The sequence below is a fragment of the Apus apus genome, chromosome Z (assembly GCF_020740795.1).
Source record: "Apus apus isolate bApuApu2 chromosome Z, bApuApu2.pri.cur, whole genome shotgun sequence".
Classification (NCBI taxonomy): domain Eukaryota; kingdom Metazoa; phylum Chordata; class Aves; order Apodiformes; family Apodidae; genus Apus; species Apus apus.
Genome location: NC_067312.1, coordinates 15,306,700 through 15,321,247, shown reverse-complemented (window position 1 = coordinate 15,321,247; position 14,548 = coordinate 15,306,700). Strand labels below are relative to the sequence as shown.

Here is a 14,548-nt window from a genome sequence, read left to right as displayed (position 1 = left end):
CTCTTGACCTCCTGGCCACACTTCTTTTGATGCAGTGCAGGACACGGTGGCTTTCTGGGCTGCAAGCACACACTGCCAGCTCACGTTGAACTTCTTGTCCACCATCATCCCTGGGTCCTTCTCTTCTGGACTGTTTTCAAATCCTTTCTCTACCCAGCCTGTATTTACTCTATCATAATTCTTACTGGGTTTATGTAGCAGTTCCTTCCTAGTTTGGCTCAGACACGGTCCTTCTAATGCAAGTCATAGTTTCTATCCAGCCTTCTCTTTGCTGCAAATAAACCCCCTAAGAGTGTTCTTACTCTTTCCATAATGAGCAAATGAAGCAATAGCCAAGGGAAGTTACTGGGAAATGAAAGAGGATCAGTACTGTTTCTATCCACCTAAGGGTAAGTGACCCCCAACATAGGGAAACAGACAGTGCAAAAATTCTTTAGTGATAGTGGAAAGAAAGAGAGTTCATTATGGCCTGAAGTAGGAGATGATGTGAAGCCATATAGGGGTACAGGACATGATGTTGACTAGAGCAGGTTTATATGCATGGGAGAGATGTGCAAAGAACATAATCTGTGTAAAAAATAAATTACAAAAAAGATCTTACAAACTTGTTGAATGTCATAGCATTTTCACCTACATGTGATTTGGAAAGCATCACCTTGTTGTGGTTTGGGCCCAACACAACAACAAAGGAGCAGCCCCAAGGCTGCTCACTCAACTCCCCCTCCCCCCACACACACTCTGGGGTGAGGCGGACAAAGCTCATGGGTTGAGACAAAGGACAAGGAGGGTTCTTCACCGATTAAGGTCCCGGGCAAAACAGACTCAACTTGGGGAAAAATAATAATTTAATGTCACACTAATCAAACACACACAGGACACACACAACACAAAGAGCAGGGCTTGCATATGTTACCCCACCCCTCCCTTCTTCCCAGGCCCAAATCACTTTGTTCCCGGTTTCTCTCCCTCCTTCCCCCCAGCAGCACAGGGGGACAGGGGATGGGGTTTACAGTCAGTTCACAGGCTGGTGGTTCCTGCTGCTCCTTCCTCCTCAGGAAGAAGGATTCTTTACAGTCCTTCCCATAGGAGGGAGTCCTCCATGAACCTCTCCTTCATGAGTCCTTCCCACGAGGTCTGGAGCTGCTCCAGCCTGGGCTTCCCACAGAGTCACAGGCTGCTTCGGGAGCAAACTCCCCTGGCCTTCCACAGCTGCCTCATCAGAGTCCACTGGCAGCAAATCCACTGGCCACAAAATCCAAGTCCAGTGGCCAAGTTCAGCCCTCCTGGTGCCCCCAGTGAATGTTCCACCACATTCCTCCACGAGTACAGGGGGACAGCCTGACATTTCACCACAATTTGCAGGGAAACTTCTGCTTGGGCACCTTCTTCCCCTTCTTCCTCACCAACCACCAGCACTGCTCTCCTTCCTCAGCACAGCTCTTCTTCCTAAGTGCTTCTCTGCTCAGGTGTTATCTTAGTTCTTTTGTATGTTAATTGCTGAGGCACATCTGTTGTCCCTCTAATGGATTCTTGGCTGGCTTTGGAGCAGGTGGAGCTTCTCAGCTTCTTACGGGAACTACTCCTAGGGCCCTTCCTCTGCTACCAAAAACCCCATGGAACTAAACCAGAACACGGCTTAAGGCCAGAAAATCTCAGGACAGAACTTCACGCAAGATTATACAGATTTATGTTTGAAAACTTTGTTGCTTAGCTCCCAGTATCTTTAGATGACTGGCATTTTTCTGTCTCACACATATAAGTCTAGAATAGCACCCACTGAGTTGAATGGATGCAGAAAAAACTGTATTTGTACTTCAGGCTGACGTTTTACAGATGTATTTAAGTATCTCTTGGGATATGAGTGTCCAGCTTGCTAGTATTTGCATTGATTCTTGGTGCCTTCTTAACCAGTTGTTTATGTATCACATACTCTCTCAGCCTTGGAGAGACAAAGGTTATGACTGGGGATCTTTGATGACTCCATTGGCTTAGATGAGCTTGAACTGGCAGAGTAAAAGCTCGTTTTTTTGTGGAAGGTGTATAAATAGCGTTATTCTTAGACCAAGTATCTCAGTGTAGTCACAAATCAGGGCAGAAGCAAGAATCTGGATTCTAATACTTAACTTACACTTACTTCTTGTTTTGCAGCGTTTATCAATCCGGAAGCCTGAAGACTCAAAAGGCAAACAAAAAAAAGGAGACAATGTGAGAGAGAGAATCATCAGACGGGCTGCTTTAGAGTTTGAGGATGGCATGTATGGTATCCTTCAGCTGTGCTGTAGGTTGAGGTGATGACTCCTTGAATAATAACAGCAGCTGTTTTGTTTGAGACAGGTTATTTACTATGCTCATTGTCCCCAGAGCCAGGGATTCTCCCATTTTATCACCACACTTTTGAAATAGGTGAGATATTAAGAGTTAGGGTACCTGGAGTTTTTAGTCAGGCATATCTGGAGAGTTTGTTAGCAGTTGAATGTTTTGCAAGAACTTACTGAAAAAGATACACATGTTGGAAATGAAGCTTACTTGCTCTGTGGGTTTGTAATCAAGTAAAGCATTTGACAGAATGCAATTAGACAGTCCAGAAGGAAAAAAAAATCATCGCAAATATGAGGCATCTAACTAAAATGAATGTGTTTGTGAAGAGAGCAGGTCTAATCTAATCATAGTAATATGATAACTTTTTTCTTAAAAAATTTACTGGTTTGCAAGATGTTCCTATTTATGCCTTAACCAATTCTCTTCAGCTAATCTGGGTATTGGAATTCCACTCTTGGCTAGTAACTTCATCAGTCCAGACATAACTGTTCACTTACAGAGTGAAAATGGAGTCCTGGGTTTGGTAAGAATATGTCTTGGTCACTTACTGCAGTGTACTTACCTTGCAGTGTCTGAATTTTATTCTCCACGCACTCCCAATTTTATTATAATTTTATTAAACATAATATTCAAAAATATGCCATTGTGCACGATCATAAAATTATCATTGTAGTGCAGGGAAGTTTTTAAGGAAATGCTAATTTCACAATTATAGTGCTACTTTCCTAAGTGTGCTCTTAAGTGTGTGTTTTGCTGGAAGGAGTCAGAATCTTAAGGAGTTTGCAAGACCAAGCCTTGTAAGCCTTATAAAACATAATTTTAAGTAAAGCTTAAAGTAAATATGATTTTCACTGTTGTATGGCTTTATGAAGTTGCACTTATGTACTTTTTCTGAAAAATGTCTGTCACTTTGGTTAAAAAAACCAAACAAAACCCCAACTTTGTTGTTAAAAGTACTACTAAGAGTGGCTAACAATATATCCAGCAGCTCTGTTGTGTTAGTTGATGTAAATTGGGGCTTGAATCATCAGGGATGTTGTTCTGTGAAAGACAGAAAAAGTACATATTTGTTTTCAGTAGTAAATGGTAGAAATGAAAAAGCAGTTATGAAATGTGTCTCAAAGGTATATTCATATAAAGCTGACATATGTCTGTATTGTTGTCAGGGTCCTTATCCACTTGAAAATGAAGTTGATCCAGACCTGATCAATGCAGGTAAAATGTTTTAAATAAATAAAATTTATGCAAACTTGTTACTAATTGTTAAAATAATAAAAAAAAAAAATCAGAATTTGAAACCCAACTCCTGTTTTATTTTGTTATGAACATTAATGTATTTGTCTGCCTGTAAGTGAAGGTTTGGTTTGATCAATGGAGATGTTTAATCTTGTGGTTAAAGAGATTATGCTTTGGTGCATTGTAGTAGCTACTGAAGGAAACTGTCTTCCAGACCAGGCAGTTAAGGATCAAATCTTCCTTTTCAGAAATGAGATTGTTTTATGATGCCTATAGATGAACATGGGTTTGTTTTCCTGCTACTTTTCACCTTGTGTCTTCTAGAAAATGGTGTTCAATTATTTATGTTTGGGACAGGTTTTAAAATGTCCTGTGTATAATGGCCTGGCTTATTTCTGGCTAATGCATTTCCAGGAATGCAATTCATGTGCTTTTGGAATGGGGGTGATAACCAGGGCAGGGGGAAAGAGCTCCCTAAATAGGACCTGGAACACTCTGCTGCAGGTGGATGCATTTGCCACTTTAGCAGGGTAATGCTAGTCCTCACATATGTTTTGCCCAGCCGTTTTGAGGCATTTCACCTCAGAAGCAGCCATGATATGTAAAAACTTACGTTTTTTATGGTGTAGTGCTTCTGTCTGATTTCTGTTTTCTTCATGGAATGTAGTTTCCATATAAAATTACACCTATATATTGCGTTGTGACAAAGAGAAGAAGGCCTTGACACCTTAAAAATTCTTTTAGAGATTAATGATACAGAATATAGACGCGTAGTTGACATCTTAGAGTTGTTTTTTCATATGGAAAGCAATTTATATTTTTATTTATGTATACATATGCATAGATGCACATATATTTGTAACGTATACTTCTGAATCTATATAGATAGTACCTTTCTCAGCAGCTTTTAGAAGGTAAAATTAAAGTCGGAGAAGTCAAATGAGATAAAGCGCTGACATCAAACAAGCTTTTAATTTAATATCAGTCTGCAGTCCAGCAATTTTTCACTGGCTTTAAACATTTCCTGCCTGGCTTAGCTAATTGGTAACACTGTCGTACTGCTATAGTATTGCCCCTGTTTCAGTATTATGTTTTAAATAAGGAGTTATTTAAGTCTACCTTCTGATTTGAAATAAGAAATTATTAAGGAATTGAGTCCAGCATTTCACCAGTAGCTAGGTAACTGTTGTGGTACACTGTATGACAGAAAATGTCAGAGACACATGAAAGCTGTATTAATGCTTGAATGGAAATGGAGGTGTTTTTTTGTAAAAAGAAATACTATTGAAGGAGTCACTGGAAGAAAAAGTTATTTAGAGTAAAACTGATTTAATATAAAAGCTGAAATTATATCATGAACATTAGAACTTAAATTCTAATATGGGTGCATTAGAAATTAGTAAGTTAACACAGTGATTATGGAAAAAATATCCAAGAACTTGATAAATACTCTGAAAAATCTGCTTTTACATAGATGTGAAGATGATCTTGAATCATTATTTGTGGTTGATAAATGTTTTTGTGAGATAATCTTGCAGGAATGAAGCTAACATAAGAGGTCAGAATGCAAATGGAAGTCAGATTATTCTAGTATTGGTAATTCAGTGTCTTTCTCCAAAGCTGCAGTAGATAGGACACAGGATAGATGAACCTTAGCTCTACCACCAAAATCAGTATTGCTGTCATTGCTGAAACAGAAGTTGCTAAAGCCCACTGACGCTTTCGTGGATTAAGACCATTCTAGGTGTTTTCCAACCACATTTATCAAACCATTTGAAGAAAACAGAAGCTAAATGGCAAGGGAATAGGATTTAATTCTCTTCAGATTCATCAAATTGAATGAATGGTCCAGTATCAGTCCCCAAGGTCCATATTTTGTATAATATACTCCTGGTTTGGGTTTTTGCCAAATTTTTAGCTACATGTAGAACTGTACTTCTCTGAAATACATATGAGTTTTTTGTTTGTTGCATTTTCTGAGTGTCTGGCATGAAGTTTATCTTCACTACAATTGAAATGTAGACTTAATGTCTTACGACAGAAATATCTGCAAGTACTGAATTCCTGAGAGCATTTTCAGTTAAGTGTGTAATGTGCTGCTCTTGTTTCATTATTTTGTGGTCTTCTGAGCCTTGCCTTAGCTTATCACTTTATCCTAGGGTTCTTGCTCCATGTTGCTGCTTGCAGGCCACATTGTCTTTCCCACTGCCTGGGGTTGGGCCCTGGTAGGAAAAAACCAATTCAGTCAGTCTCAGCAGATCTGGATATTAGCATGGTGAATTCTTGTGATCTGCCTGCAAGACCACTATTCTCTACTGTTTTGTGTGTCAAAATTTAATTTCCATACAATGTCTTGTCATACAATACGCATCAAGTGGACTCAATACATTAAAGCAGCTAACTTAGGTCTCTATTTTAATTTTCCTATAGTGTTTCCTTCCCTTTTCCCATCCTCTTTTTCTCTGTTTTCTGGAAACTCATGATGGCTCATTCCTGTTCCCCTTGATTATTACACTAACTTCTTCACAATGTAATCTGGAGCTAAAGTTTTTTATTTGTGGGTTTGTTGTTTTTTTTTTTCCTTTTAAATTTCCCATGCTCAGGTTATAATCTCACCTTTGGCTGTATTTATTATGCCTTTCCAGGGGCACTCTTTACACATGGTTGTTGGTTAAGCTGATTCAAAGTGCTGGCAGAAGTGGAAAGAGAGGGCTCCGTACACAATCAAAATAAGGCAATTACATCTGTGCTCCATTGCTTGACCCAAGCAGTGTGCAGAGAAGAGCACAGCACACAGAAGCACACTTTCTCATGCACTTTAACAAAGCAAGACTAGACTAGATCTGTGTTTATTTGTCTGTATTCCACATAATTGTCACTCTAGATTGTTCAGTCTGGTCTGCTTGCTCTTCCTTGTAACTTGCCTGTCTCCTGAAGATATTCTTTGTCTGTTTTAAAAGAGAATTACCTCTCGCTTTTTCTGTGGGTAGAATAGAAATCTGAAGTCCACAGAGATTTCTTAGCTTGTGGTGTCAGTGGTGTCATGCTTGGAACTACTGGTGGTCAGAGAGCAGGCAATCCATAAAAAACTGTAACAGACTGCTTCACAATTCATTGTGATTGATTAGGTTTACATGTGATGCAGTAAGTGTAAGTAGGTCCAAGGCTGTACAGAATCCAAAGGAATTTTATTAGAAACCTCTTATTTCTTTGTTAATAGCTGTGACTTCACTTGTCAAAGAAACAAAATACATAAATACATACCATAGCTTATTTCTTTTACAGGTAAGGAGACAGTCACTGTTCTTCCAGGTTCTTCCTATTTCTCTAGTGATGAATCATTTGCAATGATAAGAGGGTACGTAACATTGCAAACTCTAATCTTTTGAAACATGAAAAAGAATAAACTGAGTCAATGACTTGAACTCGTTATTCGTTCTTGGAAATGTGGTTAGCATTTAACAAGCTGTAAAATAAATGATCATGGATCAGTGATGGTTTACAGAGGATTAGTTCTAGCTACTGGAAGTAGGAAAATACTGTAACTAATAGATACCGTAGGGATATTTGTGTCTTCCACCACCTGGCCATACATAAAGACATTCATAACTATGTTTTAACAACTACTTTTTGGCCATTTCCAAGTATCTAATCTGTACTTGTGCTCTATATATTCTCTTTGCTCAGCTTGCAACTGTGGTCTTCATTTCACCTCCCTAATGGAAATTCACCATCTGCACCTGTTTTTTGTTTGTTTTTCGGGAAGGAAGCTGGATGCAAACAAACACTAAATCCTAATGGCTCTGAAAAGATAATGAGTGCATATAAATATGTGAAGGAGTGCACTTAAAAGTATGAGTTCAGAGCTGATTGACTGTGCATACAATTAACCAAATCCAGACAATAGTAATAATGTTTTTGAGGCTCAGTAGGCAGACAGAAAAATTTGCATCAGCAATACATCTAGAGGGAAAAAAACCCAACTACATCTGTGACAAAATGGTTGCTACCTCTGTGGTATGCCAGTGTTTTTATATTGATGTAATGACAATGTGAACAAAAGCTTGTTAAGATTTGTGGGCTGTTGCTGGAACATGATATGCTAATTACACACTTTCTGTTGCCAGAGGCCATGTTGATTTGACAATGCTTGGAGCTATGCAGGTGTCTAAGTACGGTGACCTGGCCAACTGGATGATTCCTGTAAGTAGAGATTTGTGCTACTCTTAGTGCACTACATTTGGGATAATATAGATGTATCTGAGAGTCAGGCAAAAGAGAATAGGGCTAAAACAGAATGGGGATTGTGAAGCTCAAAGCATGAAAATAGAGGATATGTGCAGCTTGAAGGTTAACAGGTTTTCTTGCATACTGCTGGCACCAAACAATCAATTATCAGGAGTCAGACCTCTAAAATGATGCTTGGGCATTGTGAAAATCTAAACCTGAGTTAGGTAAGTCTTTTTGCTTCCTCTTGGGTCTCTGCCTTTCAAATGCCTTTTTTTTTTTTTTTCTGATGCTTCTTCTTGAGAGTAACAACTCTTACCTGGAGCAAGAACTTGAAGGAAGGTGTAAAAGAGAATGTAGCTCATCACAGAATTACAAAAAAATGTCTGCATTATTTTTCTCAGTGTTCCTGTCAAAGGCTGACAGAATTGCCATTTTGAATACATGTAGAAGGAAGCAATACTGTTGCATTTACCCAAATAGTCATAAAGGTTTCAACCATAGAAATAAAAGCTCATCACAGTATTATTTAAGCAACTGATGATAGAAAACCAATCTTTCAATACAATGTATGTTTTAACATTAAAACAACGTATGTATCTTTCACCTGGTTTACAAGTTTGATATTTCATCAGCTTTCAATATGTACTTTGTGATACAGTTTGTATCAGAGATGTCTAGAAACAAATACTCTTTTCAGCCAGGTTTAAGGTATTGAAGCATATCTCTGTCTGAGCAGTGCAAAAATTCTCAGGAAGGTCGCCCTAAACTTAAAGCTGGGTGGATGAGATGAAAACCCCAAATTAATGTCCTGTCTCATAGAGAAGCATTAGTTGAGCCCAGCAGTCTGTGTGACTTCTCCAGCAGGCCTGTGAGCACACATGTCGTAGAAGCTGCTTTTAGAAAGAGTGGTTAGGTATACTGTAGGAGTCCAAGTATGGTGTGTGTTAAGGTAGTACTGGTTAGTCCAATTTCAATTTCTTCTTCTGTTTTGAGTTACAAGAACTTGTCATTAGAATCCAAAATAAACCAGCCTGTATGGAGTAACCCACACACACTTTGAAATGAAAGGGATAAATCAAATTATCCCAAATTACGTTTTTAACCCTAGGCTTACTGTTTGAGCCCAGGCAAAAGTATGATACTGTAAGCTTTCAAGGAGTTGAAACATCAGGTAACTAAAATTGGAGTTCACCTCATTTGTAATGGCTCTGTCTCTCAAATATGTGGATAAGTCACCCAATCTTGAACTATACATTTTAAACAGCTAGCTTTAAAAAATGTGCATTTAGTGAACTGTGTTTTTTAGATGATTGACATAAATAAGTGTAAGTAATCTAAACTGTCTGTCCCATACTGCATGTGTGTGTCACTGAGAAACTGTGAGATATTTTTTCCTTCATGTCAGTCTAAGAACTGCTCTTTTCTTCTAGTGGATGAAATAGCTCTAGTTTTGTGAAAGCATCTCCTTCCCTTTAACTTGTGGTGGCTATACCAGTAGAAATTACTTGCTTACAGAGTGGCTTTTGAAAATTATTCTGAATTATTACATCCTCTGCCAAAATTTGGAAGATAGATTAGAAAAATATTTAAGGTAAGTTGTTACAGTGTAAATTCAGGCATTGTTTTTTTAATAGTATTTAGAGATTTTCTTATAGGCACAGGTCAAAATTATTTTAACCTATATATCTTTTTATTTTAATTGTCAGATAAATTCCTTGGTTTGTTTAGGTAGGTTGCTTTGGACTGACATTTTGTTTATACTTTTGCAAAATGTGAGTCACCATATAAACATGTCTCTAGGCTGTCCTTTATATTCAAGAATACTTAACTCCTGAGATTTTTTTTTGCAATCCTTTGGTGCTGCAAAAGCATTTGTAGAAGTTCATGCGCCTCGCAAAGCCTTCTGTTTACTCAAGCTGTTCCTGAAAGGGCTATTAGAAAGCAGAAGGGGGTGGATTGAATTTTAGGTAGGAAGAATTGCTTTGTTTTCTTTTTGCTTTTTTAAATTGACGCTGCAAGAGAAGTATTCTTCAAAATACCCAAATGAACAAGTAATAAATAAAGATTCCTGCTCAAAAGTATTCCTAGTAAAGCAGAAAAAATGCACCTCAGGGAAATCCAGACTGGACCCCCTTGCTTTCTAAACTCCTTCTCAGAGAGGAGCCTCAGTGCGGCTGGATCCAACCTTTATCTCAGACCTGGCCCTTCCAAGGAGAGTGATTAACATGTCACAGTCTGAGGAAATGCTCGACTGTCTGATACCCCTTGATCAGATTAAGGTGAAATGACATTCAAGGTCTGTATTTGAATATGAGGTTAACTTAAATCTATAGAAAGAATATGGATACTTCAATTATTGTCTTAGGCTGCACAATCATAAAGGCTGACAATTAAATCACAAGAGTACAATACATGTATGTTTAAGCTGCAGAACCAGAGAATAAAAAAATCATGGTTAGGTCTTTCTTTACTTAATGGTTTTAGGAAGGGAGAGAGGGAGGGAGTAGAAGAAGTTTGGAGAGATAGATAACAGAAAATCACCAGTCCTGGATCCAGCATTGGGCCAGCCAACAGGGGAGAGATGGTGTCAGTGAGGCTTCCAAAGCCCACCATTGCAGCCCCCTGTTCTATAGGCCTAGTTTCCTTGTTTCACCAGGATGAGCAAGTGTGTTTCACTCATAAGACTGAGCAGGTGGAGAGGACCTCTGCTCCCCTCCATCCCTCCACCCTTATTTCAGTCGCTGTACCTGAAGGCTGCAGGCCATATGCAGACCATCAGTGCAGTCTCCATCCTCTCAGGCCTTTTGGGATGCAAACAAGACTTTGTTTAGGGGTTACAATGGGGTTTCACACCAAATCCAGCAATTATAGGTCCTGAGGGCTGGTCCCTCACACTCTTAGCATCTGTGCTGAATCAAAAAGTTATTCAGTGGAGTGTTAGTTTGAAAAGCAACATCATGAACCAGAGCAATTCACCACTTGTTTTCTTACTTGATTTCATTGCACTTAAGGTGATTTTGGTTTGGTTTGGTTTTATGTTTTTTTGTTTGTTTGTTTTTAAAAACCACATGATGCTATATTTTCAGTTTTATTTGTTGACATCTACTGCCATTGGCTTTTCCTAGGACTTTCCTGCTATGTTCCAAAGCTTTTTAGCAAGCAGTGTTCTGGGATTCATTGTAGTATTTGTAAACGGAGTTGCAGGACTTTTTAAATGAAAACTTGCAGTTAAAACCTATATGTGTTGCCATTTTCTTATGCCAGCTTATTGTTTTTCATAGTTTTGTCTTTTCTATGTTTGACAAAATTAGTCATGCTAAACAAATATTTTCTTAACTTGTATGCTAACAAAGGACGTTTTGATGTTGTTTAAGTACTGAATCAGAAATTAATTTTTGGCTCAGGTTATACTTACAGTTATCTGTAGAGAAAGAGCTGGAAATTCAGCTTCTGCTGTATTTAAATAAATTTTGAAATTTTCCACATATATTTTCCCAATGTATTTAGTTGACTGTCCAGGGCTTGTTTGATTCCTGTTAGAATCAATTTCCAAAGATTTGTCACAGCTGCAGACTATAAGAATTATTTTTGTGGCATTTTCAACTTGCTAGTAACATTGGTGCTGAAGCAAAACATTTAACAATCTAAACTGCTTCTAAAAACTCAACTTTAGTTTTTGTCTTAGACACAGACTGAGCAAAAACACAGAATTCACAGGCAGTGCAGGCTCAAATAATACATATAATGCCACACAGTGATTTCAGTGGCTAAGTAATATTCACTTTTCTGCTAGCTTTGTGCATTTTTTACTTTCTTTCAGAATACTTCTTGCTGTTTTTAAAATAATTTTTCAGATCATGGTGTTGAAATTAATTCACTGACAGTTTTTGTGGCCTGTCTTTCAAATCTGAACTATCAAAAATGAAGCCAGCATTTTATATTAATAAACCAGATTAATTTACAAACATACTTACTGAAACATTGAAGCTTAGATTGTATTCTGAGTTTTTCTCGAAATTGCAGACTTACATATTCCTCCTTCAGTGCTTTACGTTCTCTAGAAGATGCTTTAGTTTTGCATCCCTATCAAGGGCATTATTTTTGGTATCTGGAGTTGCTTATTTTGCTTGTGAAGATGCTCCTTCAGTCTTTTTAGCCCCAAATTTATTAATCACAGGTACGTTTTTGAAATAGGAAAGTATAAAATACAACTTCAGGTAGCTTTTTTTAAAAAAATCTTTTTGTTACCTTTGAGGTTTACCTTTTTACTAGCATACATCACATGGGTCCCTGTGACTTTCTGCTGTCCTCTTTTACCAACCTTTGGCTGTCTCCAAATCTGTTTTGCAGTGAGTTTGCATTTACTTGGGAGTAAATATGGTTGATGACACTCCATAAAACCAGCCAGGAGCCTTTCTAATCAGGAGTCATTTCCCTTTGGCTACTTTGTTTTGACATCCATTGGTCACATGATTCTTAATCTGCTTTACTAATGTGTTATTACTATTCTACAGTATGGGTTTTTAAAATAGGATTAACCAGCACATACTCAGATCTTCCTGCTTTTCCTGTAAATAAGATGACGTTATCCTCAGTTAAGTTGACTTAAAAGCAAGATACATTGTTTAGTCACAAGATTTGTGTGAGGTAATATGAAGATTGTCTTTGCTGAAACCTCATAGTGTAAGGAGACTTTAGGCTGTGTTTGGTTGTAACGTTTTTCGCTTAGTTTTGTGTTCAGATTTAACTGTTTCCCATATGCTGCAGCTTTTGGGTTCTCAATTTGGGTATTTGCCATTTCAGACACAGGTAATAAATTTCATGTCTTAAGTACCACCAAGAAGCTATCCTTTCTGTCTCATAAGGACTTGATATCACTTGAACCCTAGTGTGTGCATGTGTGTATTTTAATTGCACTTACTATTAGGAACTGAGCTAAGGAAGGCTCATTGTAATAATTAGTCTTTGCTAATTTCTTATGGAGGGGAAAATCCTGTGAGTAAAGGAAGAAGACAGAATATTTTAAGCACATGGAGTAGATAAAGTTTTTTGCTTAGGCAGAAATTACTTCCTAAACACTGGCATTTACTGGTAATTTTATTCCATTAAGTACTACTACTTAATGGCTTTTTATCTTCCTTCCTTCGTTATTTCTGCAACTAGCAAAAAGTTTTGTGGGGAGGGAAAGGAGGAGGTGGCAAATTTCTGAGGAGACCCAGGGGAAGAGGGTGCATCTGGGAGAAGGTGGTAAAGAGGTTAAAGATAAATGCTCAGGACATGGCAATGGAGTAGGACAGACAGGCCAGAGCATATGGGAGCTCATGAATGCTGAGAGCTCCTGCGTGGAGCCACATCTCACTTTGTGAGTGGACACAGTATCTGCCCTATCTGTGTCTCTGAAGCTAGTCTCAGAAATTGTTGCTAGCAGAGCAGCTTCACTGCATCTGTAGAGCAGCAGCACAAGCATGCACTCACTGTTGAACCAGTTCTGGCTCCTGTGGCAGTTCAAGTTGTCTCACTTGTGGGATTGACTGCACATCTCCCTGCCTGTACTTGCTTTAATTTTATTTCCTTACTACTGATGTCTTTTTGAGACCCTCAGAATTAGAAGCATTTTATGAAACAATTTCTGCTGCCCTTCTAGGGGCTACACCTTACTTGAAATACTTCTTTATTTTCTACAGCCTTCTTCATGAAAGCTGCATGATTCTGGTTGCTGTTGTGATGTATATCAGTGGCTGGGCATAGGTAAAACCAAAACAACAGAACTTGCTTTGCTGGGTAAAACACTTGCTGGCCAGGCCCAAAGAGTTGTAGTGAATGGAGTTAAATCCAGTAGGGGGCCAGTCACAAGTGGTGTTCTTCAAGACTTAGAACTGGAGCCAGTTCTCTTAAATATCCTGATCAGTGGTCTGGATGACAGGAATCAAGTGCACCCTCAGTCAGTTTTCAGATGGCACCAAGCTGGGGGAGGTGCTGGTCTGCCTTGGGGTTAGGAACACTCTACAGAGGGACCTGGACAGGCTGAATGAACTGGACAAGGCCAGTTGTATGAAGTTCAGCAAGGCCACGTGTCAAGTCTGGCACTTGGATCATGACAACTCCTTGCAGTGCTTACAGGCTCAGGGAAGAGTGGCTGGAGAGCTGCTCAGCAGAAGCGGACCTGGGTGTGTTGGTTAACAGCAGGTGAATGTGAGCCAGCCTTGTGCCCAGGTGGCCAAGAAGATCAACAGCATCCTGGCTTGTATCAGAAATGGTGTGACCAGCAGGACTTGGAACTGGTGAGGCCACACATGGACTATTTGGTTCTGTTTTGGGCCTCTCGCTACAAGGACATTGAGGTGCTGCAGTATCCAAAGATGGGCAACAAAGGTGGTGAAGGCTCTGGAGCACAAGTCTTATGGGGAGCATGTGAGGGAGCTGGGGCTGTTTAGCCTGGAGAAAGGGAGGCTGAGGTGAGACCTTATCTCTCTCTACAACTGCCTGGTAAGAGGTTGTAGCGAGATGGGGGTTGATGCCTTCTCGCTAGTAACAAGTCACAGGAAGAGAGGAAATGGCCTCAAATTGTGCCGGGAAAGGTTGGGATTGGGTATTAAAAAAGTCTTCTTCACTGAGAGGGTTATTAAACACTGAAGAGGCTGCCCAGGGAGGTGGTTGAGTCACCTTCCCTGGAAGTATTTAAGAGACTTGTAGATATGATGCTCAGGGACATGGTTTAGTGTTGGACTTGGCAGTGTCAGGTTAATAGATGGACTTGATCTCT

The 14,548-nt window shown here is 39.1% G+C and overlaps 1 protein-coding gene across 1 annotated transcript in view; it reads left to right on the top strand.

The window, feature by feature from the left end:
- The window catches only part of OXCT1 (3-oxoacid CoA-transferase 1), a 78,126-nt gene that overhangs the window by 40,264 nt on the left and 23,314 nt on the right, over nt 1-14,548 (top strand). The window contains exons 9-13 of the mRNA XM_051643604.1: nt 2,149-2,260; nt 2,748-2,842; nt 3,486-3,534; nt 6,841-6,913; nt 7,683-7,758. Of these exons, the coding sequence (XP_051499564.1) occupies nt 2,149-2,260; nt 2,748-2,842; nt 3,486-3,534; nt 6,841-6,913; nt 7,683-7,758 (405 nt within the window). The remainder of the gene's footprint in view (nt 1-2,148; nt 2,261-2,747; nt 2,843-3,485; nt 3,535-6,840; nt 6,914-7,682; nt 7,759-14,548) is intronic.